This window comes from Rhynchophorus ferrugineus, unplaced genomic scaffold (assembly GCF_030347505.1).
Source record: "Rhynchophorus ferrugineus isolate W39M unplaced genomic scaffold, kcgeb_rfMv2 rfM11, whole genome shotgun sequence".
Taxonomy (NCBI): domain Eukaryota; kingdom Metazoa; phylum Arthropoda; class Insecta; order Coleoptera; family Curculionidae; genus Rhynchophorus; species Rhynchophorus ferrugineus.
The window spans coordinates 152,617-175,330 of NW_027472590.1; the positions used below are offsets into that span (position 1 = coordinate 152,617).

A 22,714-nucleotide genomic window follows, 5' to 3' on the forward strand; every position below is an offset into this window, starting at 1 on the left:
TTTGCCCAAATTTTTTTGACCGTAACGATATATCGGTATTTTTGTTAACCGATATCTATCGATGTTTTTTGGAAAAAATTAACTATATATGTTAAACATAAAAAACTCTATAATTATTTTTGATAAACCTTTTAATTGGTATTTCATTTTAAAGGTTTAATGTATTTTGGTATTTAATTTGAAAAGCTTAGTGGATTTTGGTATTAAATTGTAAATATTTATTAAAAAGATCAGTTGATATTGCAAAAACAATATCGAATTTTGTCAAATATATCGATAATCCTTTTAAAATATCGATATAAAGATATATCGATAATTTTACAAGGACCGACACCCCTATACAAAAGCGGCAACTGAAAATTTTGACAGTTATCGCTAATTATTTTTTGAAATACCATAAGGTTTTTATTCGACTAACCTACTACAAGTTCGATGAATATGCGATAAAAACAACTTTTTGTGCATTCAATTTTTTTTATGAAATTTGTTTTTAAAGAGTGTCAGTTTCTAGGATTTTAAAAGAAGAAGCATAGTGACATCTGACACTAAATGACGTAGATAGATTTTACAAAGATTATTATATGTTGAAATTATGGAATCTGTAATTTTAGTGCTTCTAATTCATCATTTATGGAATGATTACTCTAAGTTCGCTTCTCTATGATTTATGGTTAAATAAATCGCTGAGTTCTCGTTGAACTATACGTTAATATATTGTTTCCGAAAGTCCGTTCGATTCATTTTAGAATGTCTCTCACTATACAACAAATAATCACAGATGCAAAGAAACTCGCTGGTCGTTTGAAGGAACGAGACTCGGTAGCGAATTTTCTGCTCGCCGAAACTCATGCTATTAATAAGAAAATTGATGCGATGAAACAGGTATTTTTAAGAGTTAATTAAATGCTAATTAAGTTAATGGTATTCACCTAATTTTCTATTTAAGTTTCAAGAGGAAGTTGATCAGTTGAATGAAGTGGCCAAACAAAAGCCTCATTCTCAACTGATTTCCAATATTCAGAAGGAAAATAGACATTTAAGGGAAATACAACAAGAAAATAGAGAACTGAAATCTGCTTTGGAAGATTATCAATATACATTGGAACATATTATGACCAAGTATAGAGAACATACTAACAAACAAATTTATAAGACTAGGATTGATTTCAAGGTAGCTTCAGAAGTTTGAAATTAACCTTGGTTTTGACGTTTTTGCATTGAAGGCTTTACAAGATAAGAGATATCAAATCATTATACAACAACAAGCAGAAAAAATACAAGAAATGGCTGCCATCATGGAAAAGGCAGCCCTGTTAGATGAAAATAGAGATTTGAAATTTGAAGAAATTCTTGGACAACTTCAAACTGAAAACAAGGTATTGTTAACTACAGTAAAAATAAATTATAATATAGAATCATAAATCTAAGGAACTGTTGCTATATTATAGGGTCTGAGAGAAGTGCTCCATACATTTCATAAAGTGAACATAAACACCGAAGATAAAAATATTCAAACTGATAGTTAATAAAGTTATCCCCAATTTGTATGTGTAAATTAATATTTTAGTGCTAACTTATGGTTATATAAAAATAATTTTTTCTATATTTTCTTTTTTTTTGTTAGTTTAATTATATTTATAAAACTATTATGATTATATCCACCTTTCACACTGTGTATAATGCAATAAAAACTAACTTTTTAATTAAGAATAATTTATTACCAAAATTGAAATTATTTATACCCTAGATGGAATGAATTACATTCTTGAAGTTGTGTATTCTGCTGGGAATTTGAATGAATGAGAGCCAGTTCCAAATATGTTCGGTAAGAAACCAGCATTAGGGATAATATTCCAGGACAATGTCAATGTAACATTTTTGTTTCCTCTACAATAAAAAAATTTATATAAAAACATGGTCATTTTTAATTCATACTACATACTTTAAACCATTACCATCGTCCCAAAAATAATATTTTGTATGCATATTTTTGAAATCCAATACAGTTTTCTCTCCTCTTAAAACTATCTTATCCCATAGTACAACCTGAAATGACATTACATTAGTAGATTATAATATGAAAAGTTTTTCAGTCAATCTCACTTGATTCAGCTCATTACTGGGTGTCGTGTACTCAGCTGTTAGGTACAGAAACAATTGTTTAACATTCCAGTTAAATAAATGACTCAGGTCAGTCTTTAAATCAAATGTTATGAAACCTAAATCATTTTTCTCTCTTGATGCACTGTAGTCTGGTACATTTTTACTAAAACAAAATAATAAAATAAAAACATATACCGAAAAAACACATTCATAACTTACACTAAAACTGTCACAGTTTTTATATCAGTTCCTGTGGTATAATCCAAAAATACAGTAGACGCAAAGCAACAGAACGTTAGAAATGATAAAACACTAAGTGTGTACGCAAAAATTGCATTCCCTCTTTGTAAGGCCGAATGCATTTTTACTTGCTGTTTTAATATCGACACGTCAATAGAAAATAGTGAGGTTGAGTTGTGTTTTATTTTATGTCCTTCTTTTCATAATTACCTTCTTGCAAATAAATATTATTTATGGAAATTAAATCCTTTTTTGTAAATATGATAAAGTACTATTAAATGATTTATGATATTTTTAGGTTGATTCTCAATATATTTCTAATGAAATAATTTATTTAAAATCTATTAAAATTTTCTACATGGGGTTCAACCGTAGTCTGATAGATGGCGCGATGAAGAAAAATAACAATTATTGAATGTCCCGTTCGGGTAAATCCGTATATTACGTCTACAATGTGATTGGTCGCGAAGAGAGCCGATCGGGTCAATGTCTGAGCATCGAAAAATTAATGGGAAGGTGAAGCCTGATCCAAGTGGTAAAAATGGTTTAATGAGGAAATTAATGAAGTAAAAATGAAGTGCTGGTGGCCCGTGTTCGCGTAAAAGTGGAACGATTCGGATTTAGACCAACGGCGCGCGTAAAAACAGTCGAAAGGCGTAAAATACTCGTCGAATTAAGGGCGAAGGAAATGTGATAAGTGTGGGTATTGCGAGAACGTAAAGTGTAAAGAAGAATGAGTGGACGTCCGAGAACCACGTCTTTCGCCGAGGGTAACAAGCAACCATTAAATCCTCCACTTGGAGGCATGAAAATTAGCAGTAAGTACCTGCACATTACGTCGTCTTGTCTCCTAGTGCGCACCAATATGGCCGCCATGAGCCTTCTGTCAAAATCCCCCTTCATTTGTTTCACTTGGTGCAATTTTCAAATTATTTAACTAAATATTCCGACATTATCGACATCGATAAGTATTAGTGAATTGAAATAAATTTATTACTGCTGCGGGACGTCAAAAAAAAAAAGTCAAGTTTATGTTAACGACTTTTACTTTGAATCATAAAATATCCATTTATCTACCTGCTCTGGTCCTTCGTGGAACACACTCGCCATATTATTTGTTAAAAAAAAATTACTAATTTGACATGGTGGTCGGGAAGAATCGGGTTCCTAACCCCCCATTACTGCACAGCCACTCCCAACTTAATTAACCCGTTTTAGAGTCATAGCATAAAGTCTTTAAAAAGCACTTAAATCAAATGACATCTTAAGTGCCGTCCTCCATACATCCTTTGTAATAGTAAAATAGAAACGCAAATATTTAGATTAATTAATGATGACGATGATGTTAACGATCGCGTCGTAACTAAGTCGTTCAAATCCCAAGTCTCACCATATAACTGAAAGAATCGCGTAAGGTAAACTGAAAATAATCCTACACACATATTTTTATCCGGAATGTTAAGGCTGTTTTCATTTTGTGTCCGTTTAGATATGCTGCAGTAGTTTTCCGACTTTTATCGCGTACGCGGCCGCATTTTTATTTTCCCATTGTTCGTGTCTTCGATAGACGTTTATGTTTTTTCGTTTCGACAAGGGAATCGTTTTATTTTAAAGTAAAGAAATTTAATTATATTCCCGGTTCGAAGGTGGTATTTGCCTCCCAAGATATATCAATCGATGTTGGATTACTAATCAAAAGGTTTATGCCAGAATTGGAAAAACCCGCGGTTGTTAACGTATATTCCAAAAATATACAATGTCAATGCGATTTTTCCGTCGTACTCATCAGTGACATAATTTTTGAACTTCATTGCACAATCATTTGTCTCGCTGCCGACTACTTGGAGCGATTTTATCAATTTCTGATGAAGTCGACCGCAAATAACAAGGAAGGTCATCTGTATTTCCTTGAGAAATATCAGCCCTATTAGAGATCGATCGGCATGTGATATAGTGAGGTTAGAGCACCCTTCAACTGCGACGTTTATTACAAGAATTCTTGTCATTATCCCATTTTTCCCTAATTCTTTTTTTGATTTAATATCCTGAAATCGTGGGGATGGGGTTTAAAGGAAAACGGAAAAACATCACAGCTTCGGACCTGAAATTTCTGTCTAGCGTGGCCAACAACGGCGCAGGCCTTCGTCGAGATAATTTCGATCGGACAAAGGCAGTTGGTGCTTCGGGCACACTTAAAAGACGTAGCTTTAAGTACGGCTTGTGGACGACTGTTGCTGATAACGCTGATTACGAGTTATATAACCGCAGACACGTGGTGGTCAACGATGATGTGCATCCACGGACCGAAGAAGAGAGTATCGGCTGCGTTTCGTTGCTCGCGTGGATCTGGAACATTAATCGTGACGACGACGTTGTTTCCAACGGTAGGACTTGGTAGTTTTGACGAATGTCACGTCCGACTTAAATGTTTTACGTACTAGCCGATGACATACTAGTCACTTCTGCAAACACGGCGATGTTAACGAAAAAAAAAACATTATCCTTCCGCCGTTCTCTATTAATGAAGTTAAGATCAACTTTGCCTTTTTCAAAATAATTAGGTTATTGACTTAAATACCACATGAACAACGCATTATCACTTCTAAAGAAGCGCTCTAGATGCTTTAGAGTCAGTCACTCTATATCCAGTTCTTATTTTATTTTTTTACACGCTTTCTTCAACTTTTCTTATTTTTGTTTGCATGTTATTGTTTCAATCTTTTTTTATCCATTGATTCTTATCCCTTAGTTTCCCATTTGTCTTCATCTTTTATCAGATCTTTGTTCGTTTTTCAAGCCCATTCTTATATGTTTTCTTAAGATACTTAATACAAAAAGAAATCTTCGGAATTGTTTTCACAGACACCATCTGATTAGAATATCCAGTCATTTTCATTTATCGTCAATTACTGTGAAAAGATTAACTAAACAATATGGTGAATGATTTGAGGAAAATTGGTCATTTAATTTTATTATAAATAGAAAGCTGTACATTTTTTTTTTGGTAATTAATCGTGGAATATTATCATATATATTTAATCGGTTATGGACAAAGAAAAGCATATTTTCTCTTTTTTTATAAAAAGAACAACATTTTTACAATATGCCATGGGTTCTTCATTCGGGAAATTCAGCTGGTATCGCGTTTGATTTATGAGATACAAAAACGGCGTGGACGCTTGTAAGATTGAAAGTAATAAAAAAATCTTCGTTCAAGATCCCAGTCGAGTTTATTTTGAAAAATACTGCCAAATTTGAATAAGATTGCAGAATTGTATTTTGAGAAAAGGTGTTCACGGACTATTAGAAAAAAAATTGATTCGTTTTTTGTTAAATTTCCATTAGACTTGTATTCCGATCTACTCGAAATTTCGGAAAAACATTTCAAATATATATCCGGAAATGTTCCGCAGACATTTTCAAACCGATATGAAAATAATTTTTTTTTAGGAGATTTAAATGATGCCCTGCCTGGTATAATCCGTTGATTTAATGCACCTGTCCGCGACGTCACTTTTTGACTTTTACACTTTATGATTTGCACCGAAATCGCGTCTCGGTCATTAGTAAATTCGTACAGTGGTTGAGAGCATGACGGGGCGAGCGGTGAGAGAACGGATCCGGGGTTCGAACAAGGAGATGTTGGACGACGACACGGTCGAGAAGTATCTATCGACGGCCAAAGTTAAATCAGGTACCTTTTTCGAATGGGATCGTTAATTATCCCGATATGGATTTCGCGACACGACGCGTGATCCGCCTAGAAAACGGCCAATTTCAAATTTGGTCTGTGGTACATTTACATCGTTCACTCCGTGCACGCTCGACGGTTTTGTTGGGAAATGTTTAATGGCCGATACCAAATTAGTCGTTGTTTATTTCAAGGCCCGAATATTCCGAGACTCGCTTTTTTTAAGGGACCCACAGCGTCTTCATTGGTTTTCCGTAGAACAATGATCGGAGATATCACGCGATCCTCGTGACTACTTCGAATGTATGGTGGTAAATAATTCTCGTTTCTTAAAAACATCTTATTTTTCATAGTTGGAGCGATAAGTCCCGGTTCTGATAGTGGATAATGATGTAACGAAAAATGTTCGATTCCAACCGAAATTCATCGGAGTAATCTTTTGAAATTGCTTCGTTTTTTATTCGGCGCTGATAACATTGTCTTCGAATCGAGCAGGCCTCGCTCTGGTTACAACGTTCAAAGAATCTGGCAAATATTTATACAAAATTATTGTACTATTTTGACGTCTTTTATCAGGCCACTATAATATTATTATCATAGCGTCGATGTATTTAACGATTCTCCGTATTTCAACACCAACACATTGTTTTATTTAACGTTTCGAACGTGTGTACATTCGACAAAAACAAGGTTTCTCGGATAACTCGCGGTTTCGATTTTTTGGGCGGTTTTTAATCATTCAAATCAAACTGACGCAAGTATACACCGAATTGCTTTACATGGTACTCTTGTAGCAATCCGATATAGTTTAGGACATAAATAGAAATAATCGTATTTTTATCATATTGCGTGCTGCATATTACTAGCTCTTAATCGGATAAATAATCACATTATCAACTATAAAGTCACATGAATTAATACAGGTGATTCACACAATTTTGTATACGTTTTTAATTCCAATATTGATTTTTATTGTAAATTTGTTTTAATGTATATTTAAGGAACCAGCTAATTAAAAAACAATAGAGATATTTAAAACAAGTTGAAGAATTAATAAAACGATACGAGGGTGAACAAAAGAACGGATTTTTGTAAATGTTCTTCATTAGATACTATGCACTTATCCAATATTTTTTTAAATTGCTTGAGACGCCTTCGAAAATTTTGAACTTTGATGTTATTTAATACCCTTTGCCAAAACCTCAAAACTGATATTATCCAGACGAATTTTTTTTATTCATTCTCGAGAACAAAAAAAAACCCAATGCACTAGTTTTGACGAATATGGAAATTTAAGAATTAGTAAAAATAAAGGTTTTTTTTATCTTCCCATATAATAGCGTTATTTTTAAATTCCCTCAATTGATAGATTGATCACCAAAGGTACTTTCTCTATCAACTCAACGCGCTACTACATTTTTCACGGAGTTCAAATTTCGCCGGGCCGTGTTTTAACATAATAAATTGAATTTGTACTTTTTCTTTTTTTGGTGGCTATGCAGGTAAAGACGGGAGCAAAGTGACCACCGTGGTGGCAACGCCAGGCCAGGGTCCAGATCGGCCGCAGGAAGTCTCCTACACCGACACGAAGGTGATTGGAAATGGCAGCTTCGGAGTTGTGTACCAGGCCAAGCTCTGCGAGACCAATGAGCTGGTCGCGATCAAAAAGGTCCTGCAGGATAAGCGATTTAAAGTGAGTACGAGTTTCGTTGTTTTCATCGCCCCATTCTGTCAATTTTATCCGTAATGATCGTTCGAGTATAACCGTGTTTTCTATAAATAACCAATAAATAGGACGGTTTCGCCGGTTTAAAAAAAAGTCCAAATCAAAAGAAAAAGTAATCCACGTCCAACCTTTAAATATTTCATCTTTCATGCGTCACAAAAATAAGTTTTATTCGCAGAGTTAGTAACCAATCTTTTTATTACTGGACTTCTTCATGAAAGAACAATGATACGTCACATGTAACGATTTAAACAATAAATAGGTCAATTTGTCGCTTTGTAATCAAATAAACTCACAATTATATGACACATTGTTTTGTTTTCTTCACTTAATTGACGTGGTACCCTAAAGTTCATGTTATTTAAACTTTTTTTTAATAACTAGATATGTGGATTATTTTTTAACGCGTCGTCCAGCATCAGATAAACTGAAACAGGTCCCGTCTAACGCCATAAAAACAACTCAAATCGATGAACGATGCCTTATTTTTTACGTCGTCGTCTAAAGAGACATCGCATTAATCCTAACGATGTTAAATTGATTGTGATTGTTTTAGACGCTGGTACCGTGACTTAAATTGTTCGGCAATTTAAAATTAAACATATATATATGTAGTTTTACCAGCGTCGTTATCTAAAAACCTGTCGCGATGTCAGGTGTTCGATAAATATTTTTTAATGCTCTCAGCTGATGGATATGTTTGTTTCTGTTTCAGAATCGCGAGCTCCAAATCATGCGGAAGTTAGAACATTGTAATATAGTTAAACTTAAATACTTTTTTTACTCCAGCGGAGATAAGGTAAGTTACGCTCGCTCTCGCCCTCCTCCCCAGTCCGAAGCCTGGTGCCTAAGATGTGTGCGTTCGTTCGGTTGCGATGTCAGGGGGAAAAAACGGCCGCCCCTCCGGTCCCTCGCGCCTTCGTAAAATCGATAGATGTTCGGAACGCACTAGCTTATGCATCATGCCCCGATCCCCCTTTCGAATATACTCAGTTTAAAAATCGATTTGACGAGACCATTTTATTGTGTACAGCGAACTGAGGTCCCCTGCAACATGTCAATTTTCATGGCCACCCAGCAGGTACGAACCTGCTTTCAAGTTTTTATTTTCCTTCCGACCCCCGCCACCGCTCCCCCGATGTCCCATCTTCGTTTATCGTAACCCCCTCCCTCCCGTCCTCCCCGTCTTACGTACTAGTTTTATAACCCAATACTAGTTGTATATTTGCGCACCGATTTTACGTTTAACAACAACAGACTCGCTTAGTTCTCGACCTGTACAAAATACCGACTGCCTGTGTGTGTGTGTGTGTGTGAGGTGGTGTATCTCCTAAATGGCCGGGCCAAGCCATCTGCCGGGGACGTCGTAAGCTAGTCAGCCGTAGTGGCACTAAACGTGGTTTTCGTTTGGAGTTGAGAAACGTTGATTAGGTTTTTTTCCTTTGGTAAACTTAGTGTTTACACTGAAACACCGATGGTCTAAAGAGAACGAACCCGGACTAGGAATTAATTTTTATCGGTACCATGGGTGGGTTAGGCATTAATTTTAGTAATGTGAAGCTTAACTTATGTTCGATATGAAAGAATTCGTTGTGGAAGATTATAGCGATGCTGCTACCTCATAACCCATTTCTGAATGTGGTTACAATGATTTAAAATTGATAATTTTAGTGTCAACGGCCAAATACATTGAAACTTCTATCGGAAATCAATGAATCAACCTTTGCATGACTACTAGGAAAATAGCTGCCGACAGTTTATAAAGGCTGAATTTTTTGTACGATAATAGAAAAACTGAGGCAAGTGATTTTTACAAGCCTGTCTTGAAGCCAGCTTTACGCCGTTAGAAGAGGTTTGCAGAGAACAAATGCCGGACAGGGCAATATTACACAATAATTAAATATATATGTGCTCTACAGTAGTCAACAAATTTGAATGATGCATTTTTGCAATTCAAATAATAATTTAGAGTAACTTTCTTCTGAATATAATTTGTTCAGATCAATGCAGCATGGCCTGCTTGATACGCTCTTCTGAAAGTAGGTAAATGAATGGAAAACTAAACTTTTTATCTATTCTGTTGAAAAACTGATCAGAATGAATCCCTAGTCTGTTTATTCAGTATCTTTTTAGACCACCAGTAAATTATATTTAAAAATAGTGTTTCCTTTATCATCATTACTAACACCTATTCATATGTAATTCTATACCATTTCATATCTTTGACGATAGAGGAAACTTAGTTACGACCTTTCCATTGCAAAGTGATTGTGATGCTCTAATGTGTTGTGCTCTTTTTCAGAAGGATGAGGTGTACCTGAATTTGGTTTTGGAATATATACCGGAGACGGTCTACAAAATTGCGCGGCATTACAGCAAATCTAAACAAACTATACCCATTAGCTTTATTAAGGTAACGATTTGTTTTTTTCTTTTTCAGTGTTTGTCGTGAACGGCGGTGTTTGATTTGTTGTTTTTTTTTGCGTTGCAGTTATACATGTATCAGCTGTTTCGTTCACTAGCGTACATTCACTCGTTGGGCATCTGTCACAGGGACATCAAACCGCAGAACCTGCTGCTGAACCCGGAAACGGGCGTGCTGAAGCTGTGCGATTTCGGCAGCGCGAAACACTTAGTCAGGGGGGAACCCAACGTCTCCTACATTTGCAGTAGATATTATCGGTAGGCCGTATTAACGGCGTCGGTCCCTCAACCTCTAAACCCGTTTCTCCCATTACAGTGCCCCCGAATTGATCTTCGGCGCAATAGACTACACTACACGGATCGACGTGTGGAGTGCCGGATGCGTGTTGGCGGAGCTACTCCTCGGGCAGCCCATCTTCCCTGGAGACTCCGGCGTGGACCAGCTGGTCGAGATCATCAAGGTGTTGGGCACCCCCACCAAAGAGCAGATTAAAGAGATGAACCCCAACTATACAGAGTTCAAGTTTCCCCAAATCAAATCTCATCCGTGGCAACAGGTAATTTGAAACACGCCGCCTTGTATTAATCTTGTAATTTAAGGGAATCTTCTGGTCTAAGCACCTAAATTGTAGGTTTAAACTTTAAAAACATTCACATTTTGATGCCAGAACATCCCCTTAAGTCATTCGAGACGAGAACCTCGATTTGTTCATCGGGTCTCAGTGATCTCGATGGTGGTTAAGGGTCTCGTTAAAAAGTTGAGCACCGATTTTGTAGTACTAGTTGTGATGTAGTTTGATAAGAAGCTGGCAAAAAGGTCTGTAATGTGAATGCACGTTTGCTTGCAGTTGATGCTGACGAAAATGTCAATGCCGCGAAGCGGTACTGAGCATCAGAAAATTCGAGTAAGTCACGTGTTTTGATGATGATGATGACTGAACATTCAAAATGAACAACCACCGATGTTAGGGATTAAACTTGCCGCATATTAATACTACCACTTTTTCATTTTAAGAGTACTTGAGAACATTACATGGCCAAGTCTAATCCCGATTCAATTCGTTCATTTGTGATAGTAGCAATGGCGACTGAAGACGAGAAATGACGACCATCGTCGCTGTTTTAGTCGCTCATTCCTCGCTCTTCATTGTTTTCGTTAAGAATCACCAATTAACACACGAGTAGGCCAATAATCTCAATCAATTTAAAAAAAGTCAAGAGGACATTTTTTCTCTGTACTAATAACCTGCATTTGCGATTCTATGCATTTACAGCTTTTTTGTTGGTTTTATTTTCGCTATGTGTCACTCTCCGTAACAGAATATCATATAATTGAGATATATATATGTATAGGGTTGGAGGATGCCGTCAGTTTGTTTAAAAAATAATGCTGATTTTTAAAAGCAGAACTATTACGATTTGTTCACTATAACTGTCTACGGGTTTATAGACCAGTTTGAGTTCACACAAAAAAATATTCATATTTTCTTTTTGATGGATCTTCCAGTCCCGCTGTGCACACACAGTATTCTTGCAATGACGTTCCATTCTTTGGTCATGTCTTTGATGCTTCTAGTTATTTATATGATTCATTTTTCGCCATCAGTTACATCACGTTTCAGAAACGATTAATAAGAAAGAAAGAAAAGATAGCAAAACATTTCCGAAACTGTTTACTGCATTATTTACATTATGGCAAAATATAATACAATTTTAAATTATATTTTAAAAAGATTTATACTTATATCGAAATATCTGCAAACAAAAGGGGTTAGGTTGTTTTTTAAACAGCGTTATATTTTAATTAGTATAGCAATCTATCGATTTGCACTGGAACTCTGGATTATCGCCTCTATACACATATATGTCTCAATTGTGTCAGCGTCGCGATAGTTTGCATTCGCTTGACGAATTTTGTTTCTTTTCCAGGTGTTCCGAGCTCGCACGCCACCTGAAGCCATCGAGCTCGTCGCCAGACTACTAGAATATACCCCCTCGCAAAGGATTAGTCCTCTTCAGGCTTGCGCTCATGCTTTTTTCAACGAACTACGCGAACCCGGTACTTGTCTGCCTAGCGGCAATGAGCTACCGCCCCTGTTTAACTTCACCGATCACGGTAAGCAGCGTGGGAAGATGAAGCAAACGTTAGAAGATACCAAGCGTCACTTCTTGTTTACCAACAGATATTGATAACTTATAACGTTTGATTTCGAACAACCCGTTGAAACGATATAAGAAAACAGACAATTATGCTATTCTTCGAAGAAATTCATGAGATGTATCAAATATCTGAGTAAACCGACCTATAGTATTTTTTCTCTGTTTTGTAATATCGTCCAACTGATCGCACGACCCGGTTAACTGACATTCGGCGTTTGTTTTCCAGAACTTAGTATCCAACCATCTCTGAACAGCGTTCTGATCCCGCGCGGCATCCAGACGGGTCAGTCGTCGGGCGAGAGCAGTACCGCCCAGGACACCACGGCGCCGGGAGCTGCCTCCGAGCACGGCCCCTCCGACTCGGCCAGCACGCCCCTCCAAAACGCCTCGGGCTCGACGGTGGCCTAGGAGCGGACGGCCGCGACCGCATGTTCCGACGGGGGTGGAGCTTAGCCTAGACGTTAGCCGCCGCACGCGACCAATGGCGGTCGGTGGGCGGAGCCAGGGAATTTCCATTTGTTAAATGCGCGTGTACAGGACATTGGGCGGTCTCACGGTTGGGCGTGACGGCCACGGAGGGCGCAGCTGTCTAAAGCGTCGCCTTCGATCCTTGTATTTGCCTTTAGATGGCGTGTTAGAAATGTTTACCTTAAATTATTCTACTAGTACTGAAAAAAATAAATGTTTTCTACTATATAAAGTTGAGTGGGAAATGTAGCGAAAAGTTTATATATATATACATATACATATACCTATATGGATATATTTTTTCTCGGTTTATCTCCACTATAGGCGAATAGTCGACGAGTAACGACGAGGCCTTCGGGCAGTGCAAGGATATCGGCCTTATATGGAATGTCTGGGCTGCATGTGGACGTTGTAGTTCGGGTTTTTCGTTCGCGGAACGGGGAGAGCAGTGTTGTTTGTCTTGTTCACGGGCACTAAATTCACTAGCTAGCAAGTCGCAGCCGCGTTACTGTTGTTTATGTTTTTTGCAGCTGGGACATTCGGTATAACAAATCCCATGTATATATTCTCTCACATTTTTTTTCTCTACTAGGTCATTATTAATTAATTTGTATATTGGGTGTTGTACGCGACATAATTTACAAAATGGTGAATTGTAACGTAGATACTTTTATTATTGAATTCTAACATAAAAGATTTTATTTGTATGGTTTTTTTGTTCGTTCTCACATTAGTCCATAACAGGAACCGGATCATTGTCCACGCATAGAGAAACTCTCACTAAAAGTTAGAGCCGGCCGCGACCACGCGACCTTAGAAGTTGTTAGTCCTCTCGATGTAGCAGAAGATATGGATACTAGGATTTAAAACGTTCCGTGGGGGGCGGAGCCAATACTGTCACCACTTCTTGTCGTTAAACGACAGTCGCCCCTCTTTCGAGAAAGAAGCTCTGAATAGTCCTTTTCGGTGTTGTTACGTTTAAGGTTTTTTCTTTCTTGTTTTCGTTCTTTTTTCTACTAGACTTTACTTTTAGCCAGTTAGTTGTAAACGGAGCGAGGGCGAGCGTGCCCGCACCTACCTCCCCGCCGCCCCCCGTGCCAAGACCCGATCATCATCCGTTCGAACCGATAGTACAAAAAACGAAAGGTGCATCGGGGCGCGATGAAGGGACGCGGGCCACGCCCGGCCCCTCCGCCAATTGTATAAACGAACGAGTAGTACCGACAGTATGGTGTGTGTTACACCTCGGTTCACAGGAACCCGGAAGAACGCGGCGGACACAACGGAGAGAGGGTTAAATATCGGTGTGATCTAATAAAATTTAAACTAAAACAAGCGAGCGCTCCCCGGCGGGCGAGCCTCCTCTCGCCCCCCGGAGACCATTTAGACTACTCCTAGGTATTGTATTACTACCTAAAAATACTTTTATAGCTTTTGCTTTAGAGAATTTAAAATAAAAAATGAGTGACAAGTCTCTATTTAGCTATAGTAAAAGTGCAATGCATCAAATGTGTTTATAAGACAAAAAAAGAAACTATGGTACACAGACACACCACAATTAATGGGAGGGAGATATACGGGACGTTTTCTTGCGGGCGTAACCGTCCTTAGCGACGAGCGAACGGAACGAAAGCGTCCGGTGTAGGAATCTCTTTTTGCTAAAAGGCGCCTAAACTATCTCATGGTCTTTTCCAAATTCCAATAAACGCAACTCATTTTTGCGATCGACGATATCAAAACGGCATAGTTCAAAGAGGTTTGATGAAATTTTATCGGACGGATATTTTAGCAAGAAGATCTCTCAGTAAAATATATACTTTTTAGGTATTCATAATTCTGTGCACTTCTATATGTTATGGATCAGTTTAAAACAAAAAAATGTAAAGATTAAACCTGTGTAAAGTGTGTTATCCATTAAATTATTGATTTATAAAGGAAATTTTATTATATTGGTTTTCTCGACTTCAATTCGTCGATGATATGTGTCTATATTTTTTCTTTTGGAAACTTACACCGCCATCGACATTTATACCGTTTAACAATTGAAATTAATGATAATGATATATAATGTCCTTGTATATTGTTTTATTGAACACTTGTTTTAGTTATTGTATATATTATTTTAACTGAATAAAAGTGAAGAAATTTATTTCATTACTTATGCTTATTATAATCGAGTACTTTGTGACTATAGAGAATACTCTAATTGGTAGAAACTCTAATATAACATATCAAATGGAGAGGTTTTTATTTTCTTTTTTGGGTGCGTCGTCTGCCAAATCATTATCAGCCATCGGAAATAGGTAAGAATCAATTAGTTATGTCCCCCCTTGTTTTATTTGACAGATCACTAAGCAATTTACATTCTCTTTATGAATATTAATAAAATAATTAGTATATAAAACATGAATTTTACTCTATATGCTGCAAGTAACTAGATCATGATAACCATTGATTGAAGTATCTGATTACTACAAATTTAAGATAATTATAATCTAGTGTGCTTAATAGCCTAGCACACTCTGTTACCATGGCGAACATAAATAAGTGATTCAAAGTCAATAAAAAAAAACTCAGTCTTGAAGTGGTCATGTATTTGCAACACGCACATATATTTGAAATAAATGTTATTCCAGTATCCGTTTTAGCCCAGCAAAACTTTCTTCATCAGATACGTGCGTTGAGGCCTGATGTCGTCTTCGGAGGGTGTCGTCGCGCATTTCGAAGAGCACAAATACTGAAGTAAAGGGATGCGGTACTTGCCGCAAAAGTCCACGAATTTGACGTGCTCGATCCTGTTGTCGAAGAATACGCCTGAAACATGCATCGGTCATGACCTTTTTCTTGTATTATATCGAATATCGTCATACCTTTACAGTTGGGATTGACACATCTATGCGCGGACTCTAGATAGTTCTGCAGGGTTCGCGGCAGGTCTCCTGATTGCACGTCGATGTTGTGTAGTTTAATGGCTCTGCCCGCCAACTCCAGCAGGCTTGCAGGCTGATGGGTTATGTCGCTGACGAATCGTACAATCAATGGGTTGTCTCTTAAACTTAGCTTAAAAAAATATTCCTAGTTAAGTATTGATAGATAGAATATACAGCTTTCTTCCATTGCTAGATAAAATGTATCATAGGAATCCCTCATAGTGGTTTTGTATAAAGTCTGTACAAAAACTTTGTGGTAAAGTGATAAAATGGGACAAAGTTAACGAAATACAACAGGTTTGTTAAAACGTCTCATTTAGGCATTTTTGCCTTAATTTTTAATCAGTTGCACTCTTCAACGAGAGTTCGATATAATATGATGATTAGAAAGAACGAAAAAGTCTGGATAATACGATGGGAGTGAGAGGTTTCGTTCGTTTGGATTCGACTTTTGTTATGTGGTACTTTTTTGATCACATTCTTTGTCATGGACTTACGATTTAAGAGCGTTCAATACATTTAGTTATAGATTTTTTCTACAGACACAAAATTGAATCCTTCAAATAAATAAGACAGATTTTTTGTTTAAAGAACAACTTTAACATTTACTAAAAGTGACGGCGTTGATGAAGATAAGTATTTACCTCGGTCAAATTTCTCAGAGCCACTATCTCCGGCGGAAGGGTTCTTAATTTGTTCTTGTGCAGCAACAAAGATCTGAGACTGTGTAGATTAGCGATATTTGGCGGAAGACTTTCAATCTGATTATCACACAGGACTAGAGCTTGGAGATTCTTCAGTAAACCAACAGAGAACGGGACATCCGTAATTATATTACCTCCCAAAGACAATACCTGTAAGCTGTCGAAAACATTTTTTTAGTATTTCTTAGCTTATTCGGCCACGCATACTTACTGTTTTAATCTATATATATCCTTGGCGATATTTCTCATGTTATTACCGCCCAGGTATAAAAACTTCAGGTTGCAAAAGCTAAAAATTTGCTCAGGAAACGCGGTCAGATCATTACCGCTTAAATTCAGCTCTTTCAACGAAACGCACTCGCTGAACTCTTTGGGTAAAGTCTCGTTTTTTAATCGGTTGTTTTTCAGGATGAGATTGGAGAGTTGACAATGGCGAAAAACGTCGGGAAGTTCCGTCAGACCATTATTGCTGATGTCCAGTATTTTAACATTGGTAAATCTACAAAATTCAATGAACACTGCCTCAAACTAACTTAACCATCACCGCTACTTACTTTGATATATTTCGGGGCACGACGTGCAATTCGTTATGATGCAAAATTATTTTTTCGATGTCCTTATATTTTTTTGAATCATTGTTTAAGTACTGGTTCAGATGATTCTCGACACTTTCAGGATTCCTTAATAAATAAGCCAGATCTATAGTCTTTGTGTCGTTTTCACCGTCGCTACTGTCCGATGTATAATTCTCCATTAGGAAATCAACCGAATTTGTGCCTGCTTAATAACCATTAAAAATTAAATTAAATGTTTTGTGGTGGTAATTCTTTTTTTAGTATTTATTGACAAAAACAAATGAGCTAAATTTGATTTCTATTGGGATTTGTGAGTAATCTAAATTTTTAGTTATTTTTATCTGTCCCTAATCCGAGTTTCAAAATATAAGATAATATTAGAATTAGTGTACTTGTTTACCCAGTTTTATTTACCCTCGGAATTTTTTTATAAATTCTTGGGTCAAAATGAATTCATATTTTTTGTGTATAGCGTCATAATTAGCGCCCTCTTTGTTTAAAAAACTCAACCAATTTCAAAACGTGCTTAGTCATATTGCAAGAAACAATGGTTTCGTGTCGTCTTGACATGACATTTAAAAACTAACGGATGACCTATGACAGATTAACCACAATAAAAGAAATAATACTCGCATTGAGGTTATATCAAACCTATTTTCTTACCTTTAATTGCGTAAAGGGTTGCCAGTATCCTTTTTCTTACATGGATCCGTTCAACGTATTAAAACACTGGTCGGTCGTTTTCACTCGTAATTTATTTTAATCAAATCGATGGCATCGAGTGGCGTAAAAACCGCAATCCGTTATGATACCGCGCAACAACTGAGACGGATAAAAAGGATCTCTTATGGGGTATTATGTGTTCGGTTGTTGTCAACTCGATAACGAGACGACCTTTCGTTTCATTTGATGATTGTGTTAATAAATTGTTATAGCACGCAGATAACCGCCTGTTCCTAATGATAGCTGTGCGCAATTTTGGTCTTTTTTGCAATTTACGACCTTATGATAAGATTCGTTAGAGGGGGGTCGATCAATCACAGGGTTTGAAGAAGTTGCCGGCTGTTATTTTTACTGAATTAATCGAAAATAAGATGAGACACGATTCTTTTTTGTTTTCAATTTAAATAAATGTATATTTTAAGCACGCAGCACAATGTACTTTAATGAAATAATTATTTTTAGGTAGTTTCAAAAATGTTTTACAAATAGCAATTGCATACACCAAATAAAATTAATGTTTATACAATGTTACATTGCAATTAGTTCATGTAACTACCGAATTGTAGTAGCCGCAAAATTTTATCTTAATTACGCTGTTTATCATAAATATTTGGGGTATTTAGTAGTGTCAATAAAATCAAGGTTTGATTGGTTACAGTCAATTTAGATATATTTTGCGTCATATTATATTTTTTATCTCCTCAACCCAAATTAGAACGCCAGTCTGTTATCCACAATTTTTTCCGAACAATGAAGACCAATTTAATATAGATTTTTTTTCAATAATGAAACTAGTATGATTTTCACTAAGCTTTATTCACGACATACTGAATATCAAAAAAAAATTAAGGAACGAACTAAAAAGGGACACCACATTAAATTAATTTTAAAATACTTGGAGTTATTTCTTTTTCTTCTTTTTCTCCACACTGGCTCCGCCTGTACTATCGTTCTTCCTCTTCTGTCCTGATTTAGCGGCGATTTGTGTTGGGGTACCTGTATGAAAATTCACCATACATTAACGAAGGGCCTATTATCGCTGATTAAAGTTCTTACCTGTAACTTGGCCAGCCTTAGGGGTCTTCTTTTTCTTTTCATTCTTCTCTCTTTCTTCCAATTCGGCATTCTCCCGCTCGATCAGCGTAATCAGAGTGTTACAGCGTCTCTGTAGCTCCATGGCCGTCCTCGATTTCAGGAACCAATCGAACCTGAACTGAGGCGAGGCCCTGACCGCCGCCCGAAGTTCTTCGTACACGTTCTCCCTGAAATAACACAGACCTCTGTCGAATCATTCTCGATCTCAGAATCGCAAACAACAATCGAACCTGTCGAATCCCAGTTTGTGTAGCATGCATACCAAGAACCTATCCTCCTCCTCCGTGTAGTTCTTGCCCTTGTTGTTGCCGTAGGCGATGCGAAGCTGATGGAAAGGCGCCCGATACCTGGCCATCTTAGCATCCAAAGCTCTCTTGATGCTCGCCCTGCGCTGGATCTTGGTTTCACCCCGTTCGATTTGAGCCATGATCCTATCGATGTCCTGCAGCTCGTGGCACCTTTCCCAGAACACCGCGCTGTATTCCATGACTTCCTCGGGCGTCTTACCCTCCACATCTTTGGCGATGTTCTCGATGTCGTCGCGCCCGTATTTCTCGTTCGCTTTGATGAACTGATTGAAATCTCTTTTGCTCCAATTAGTAAATCCTACAAGAATCCATGGTTGAAATCAACTGGTTTACACATCTATTTTGGTAGTCTATTACTCATTTTACCTCTTTTAATAAATATTTACTGCAATACTTGTATCTACTCCCAGAATATCTTCTATTTAATTTAGATAATATTTTTTAGAAACTTACCTTGCGTCAATAGGGTCTCTTTTTCCTGTTGTTCCTCTTCCGTCAGCGCTTCGGACTCGTCAATCTTCCTCTGCTCCTCTCTCTGTTGTTTTGTGGCATCAGAGCCCAGCTCCAAATTCTTCGGCACTTTGTAACCCAGCGACTTCCTATAGAAATAGATTTCTTGATCCAGTAGTTCGAAGAGGCGCGGCGGGAAGAACTGAAAGTCCTGCACAATGGGCTGCTTGGGGGGACGAGGGGCCTTCGGGGCTTTGGGCTCGGACACTCGGAGAGCTTCGCGGAAATAGGCGTCGACCGCGTAGTTGGCCTTTCGCTCTCTTTTGGGTGGCTCGATCCAGTTGCTGATACCGATGGTCTTTTGTTTTTCTCGATAATCCTCGCCCTCGAACTTGTACACCGACTCCGTGGGCGTGTCTACGGTAAAGTTTCTGAGGGACGACTCGCCGAGGCTCTCCATTTTTTGTGCTAGCTGCTGGGTCTATTCGGATGATGATGGTAATAGATAAAATGCTCGCTAAGGATGCAGAAATCGCGGATTCTCTTACCTTCTCCTCTCCTCTCTCCAGAATCGTGTCGATATCCTCATCGGTAATCTCAGAATCTTTGGACGCGAACACATGGTTCGCTCCGTGCCTAATCATGTTCAACATCTCGTCCTTGTTTAGAGTCTGCGCCTTGGAGTCTACCAGTCGACCCTGCTGGATAACCAGCTTGTCCAGCCGCAGTTTCACCTCCGCCCTCTCGACGATTTTCTCCTCCACAGTGTTCTCTGTTATGAATCTAACAATACCAATTATTTATGTATTGTACTATTAAGATACGATAAACTCACCGAAAAACGCGGACTTGTTTCTTTTGGCCGATTCTATGAGCTCTGTCCATGGCTTGGAGATCCATCTGCGGGTTCCAGTCGGAATCGTAAATGATGACGACGTCGGCAGTGGCTAAGTTGATTCCCAAACCACCCGCTCTTGTCGACAACATGAAGATGAATTTCTTGCTGTTGTCCTCGTTATACTCGTTTATCTAACGATAATTATGAGCTGTAATTATAATTTCGTAGATTCATCACGTTTACTTCTCACCTGTCTTTGTCTGTCTTCGTGTGGTGTCTGTCCATCAAGCCTACAGTAACAATACGCCTTCCAATGACAATAATCCTCCAAGATATCCAACATACGCGTCATTTGGGAGAAAATCAGAACCCTGCTGCCCTGCTCTTGAAGTTTAGGAAGTAATTTATCCAGAATCACCATTTTGCCACAGTTATACACTATATGTTGGTCGGTAGTGTAAGGAGGGCCGGGTTCGGCACCATCAAACAAATACGGGTGATTTGAGCACTTGCGCAACTGCATCAGAATATTTTGCAGGCGCATTTTCTCCACTTTGCCCGCCCCGTTCACTACATCAATATCCTTTAACAGCACTTTGGTGTACCACTCTCTCTGCATTTTACTCAAACCAACATACACTGGAAAAAATAAGAAAAATAAAAACAATTACTAGAAAAATTACAACAAAATCGCTGTACCTTTGACTTCCTTCTTGGGTTTCAGCCGCTTCTCAACCTCAGACTTCAACCTCCTCAACAGAAATGGCTTTAAAACAGCATGCAACCGTTCCACCAAAGCATTATCACCCAGACACTGATTGGTGTTAAACCAAGAATCAAAGTCATCCGACGAGTTAAACACATCAGGTAAAAGAAAGTTGAGCAAAGCCCAGAGTTCGTGGAGGTTGTTTTGCAATGGAGTACCAGTCAATAATAATCTTTAAACACAAAATTTTACAAACTACAGCGATAAATGAAAATATTAACTTACCTATTGGTAGTCTTGAATTCCCTGAGAATTTCCGACAGTTTCGATTTTTCGTTCTTAATCCTATGAGCTTCGTCGATCACCATGTACCGCCAGTTGAATTTTTTGAATACCGATTTTTCCTTTATACACATTTCATATGAAGTAACACATACATCCCATTCACCTGGCATCATCACCTCTCTTATAAATGTATTCTATCACAAAATGTTAACATAAATAACAAAGATAGCACAGATAAGAATAACTCACTCTGGCTTCTTGATCTCCAATTAAACACACGGCCCTCAGAGAAGGACACCATTTTTTAAACTCGTTCATCCAATTTGACAGAGTGGATTTTGGAACAATGACAATATGGGGCCCAGGGGTGTTCTTATAATGTTTCATAAAACCCAATAATGATATAGTCTGTAGAGTTTTACCCAAACCCATTTCATCAGCTAATATACCATTTATACCTATAAAAAGAGAATTTTTAAAATAAAATTAATTGAATACAAGAATATTTCAAACCATTCTCATATAGTGAAATCATCCAGTTCAAACCTCTGATTTGATAATCTCTCATTTCACCATTTTTAATATAGAAAGGAGAGGATTCAAACCGTATCATTGCCTTTGTCTTAGTGTTTGTTTCAGCTAGCAATTCCTCATCCTCTTCCTGTTCAGTTTTCCGGTGCCTGTGACTATAAACAATAAGAACAAATTAACTTAAATGTCCAAGAATTTAAATTGAATAACATCTTACTCTGCCACATCTTCCTTATTTTTCTTAGGTCTCCCTGATTTAGGTTTTGTGGGTGTTTTTGACTGGTTCATGAAATGTGAAAATATTTCTGTTTGTTTGAGTAAATAATCGAACCTTTTACCGCGGTCCGTGGCCAATTTTGTGTCGAAATCCTCATTTTTCGAATTTGCGTCCGACGACGAATCATCTCTATCGTTTCCCTATAAATAAAACAACATATTCATATAGAAGAACACAAATCAACAAAAACTTACGCCACTTTCGGCAACTTCTGTATGGTCTGTCGTGTCCTCTGTTTGGGACATTGTCAAACCTTGTTATTCGAATTTAGTAAAAGCAAAAAAAAATAAAATCTCACTTAACAACAAAATATGAGCGGGAAAATATAACGACCAACAAATGATGCTTTATGTTTTCCGCTTTACCGTACTTTTTTAGGGATATTTAATGTTATCAGCTTAACCAACAAGAGCCCGAATTCTTCTTCTTTTAAAACCTTGATTTGAATAATAAAATGAAAAATTATAGTAATTAGATTAA

General features: G+C 37.5%; 5 protein-coding genes across 14 annotated transcripts; 2 read left to right on the forward strand and 3 right to left on the reverse strand.

Moving 5' to 3' along the window:
* The first annotated feature begins 527 nt into the window (after positions 1-527).
* Positions 528-1,913, forward strand: Fgop2 (Fibroblast growth factor receptor 1 oncogene partner 2). Its single transcript, XM_076417653.1, has 4 exons — positions 528-882; positions 947-1,171; positions 1,224-1,376; positions 1,449-1,913. Exons 1-4 carry the CDS (start codon positions 748-750, stop codon positions 1,524-1,526), a joined length of 591 nt encoding a protein of 196 aa, XP_076273768.1. The 5' UTR covers positions 528-747; the 3' UTR covers positions 1,527-1,913.
* Positions 1,697-2,802, reverse strand: Spase22-23 (Signal peptidase complex subunit Spase22-23). The gene is made up of 4 exons (XM_076417654.1): positions 2,323-2,802; positions 2,104-2,266; positions 1,943-2,046; positions 1,697-1,887 (listed from the first exon to the last, which is right to left on the reverse strand). The coding sequence occupies exons 1-4, from the start codon at positions 2,463-2,465 to the stop codon at positions 1,758-1,760; spliced, it is 540 nt and encodes a 179-aa protein (XP_076273769.1). The 5' UTR covers positions 2,466-2,802; the 3' UTR covers positions 1,697-1,757.
* On the forward strand, positions 2,791-14,969 carry sgg (glycogen synthase kinase 3 beta homolog shaggy). 9 transcript variants are annotated; one of them, XM_076417647.1, is made up of 10 exons: positions 3,023-3,161; positions 7,525-7,727; positions 8,476-8,559; positions 8,794-8,841; positions 10,063-10,173; positions 10,252-10,442; positions 10,501-10,741; positions 11,033-11,089; positions 12,114-12,300; positions 12,571-14,969. In XM_076417647.1, the coding sequence occupies exons 1-10, from the start codon at positions 3,077-3,079 to the stop codon at positions 12,750-12,752; spliced, it is 1,389 nt and encodes a 462-aa protein (XP_076273762.1). In that variant the 5' UTR covers positions 3,023-3,076; the 3' UTR covers positions 12,753-14,969. The 9 variants fall into 9 exon arrangements, with proteins under 9 accessions (XP_076273765.1, XP_076273762.1, XP_076273763.1 ...); XM_076417648.1 differs by having other exon boundaries at positions 7,537-7,727; XM_076417642.1 differs by lacking the exon at positions 3,023-3,161 and adding an exon at positions 4,379-4,727 and having other exon boundaries at positions 7,537-7,727.
* Positions 14,970-15,385: 416 nt separating this feature from the next.
* LOC143204806 (leucine-rich repeat-containing protein 58) lies at positions 15,386-17,936 on the reverse strand. 2 transcript variants are annotated; one of them, XM_076417652.1, is made up of 6 exons: positions 17,685-17,936; positions 17,001-17,223; positions 16,658-16,945; positions 16,387-16,603; positions 15,683-15,872; positions 15,386-15,626 (listed from the first exon to the last, which is right to left on the reverse strand). In XM_076417652.1, the coding sequence occupies exons 2-6, from the start codon at positions 17,198-17,200 to the stop codon at positions 15,457-15,459; spliced, it is 1,065 nt and encodes a 354-aa protein (XP_076273767.1). In that variant the 5' UTR covers positions 17,201-17,223; positions 17,685-17,936; the 3' UTR covers positions 15,386-15,456. The 2 variants fall into 2 exon arrangements, with proteins under 2 accessions (XP_076273767.1, XP_076273766.1); XM_076417651.1 differs by having other exon boundaries at positions 17,001-17,226.
* Positions 17,937-18,541: 605 nt separating this feature from the next.
* Iswi (nucleosome-remodeling ATPase imitation SWI) lies at positions 18,542-22,678 on the reverse strand. The gene is made up of 13 exons (XM_076417655.1): positions 22,429-22,678; positions 22,175-22,374; positions 21,940-22,112; positions 21,676-21,884; positions 21,427-21,620; positions 21,135-21,373; positions 20,686-21,074; positions 20,433-20,626; positions 20,146-20,380; positions 19,601-20,078; positions 19,070-19,445; positions 18,801-19,006; positions 18,542-18,740 (listed from the first exon to the last, which is right to left on the reverse strand). Exons 1-13 carry the CDS (start codon positions 22,477-22,479, stop codon positions 18,646-18,648), a joined length of 3,039 nt encoding a protein of 1,012 aa, XP_076273770.1. The 5' UTR covers positions 22,480-22,678; the 3' UTR covers positions 18,542-18,645.
* Between the last annotated feature and the right edge of the window lie 36 nt (positions 22,679-22,714).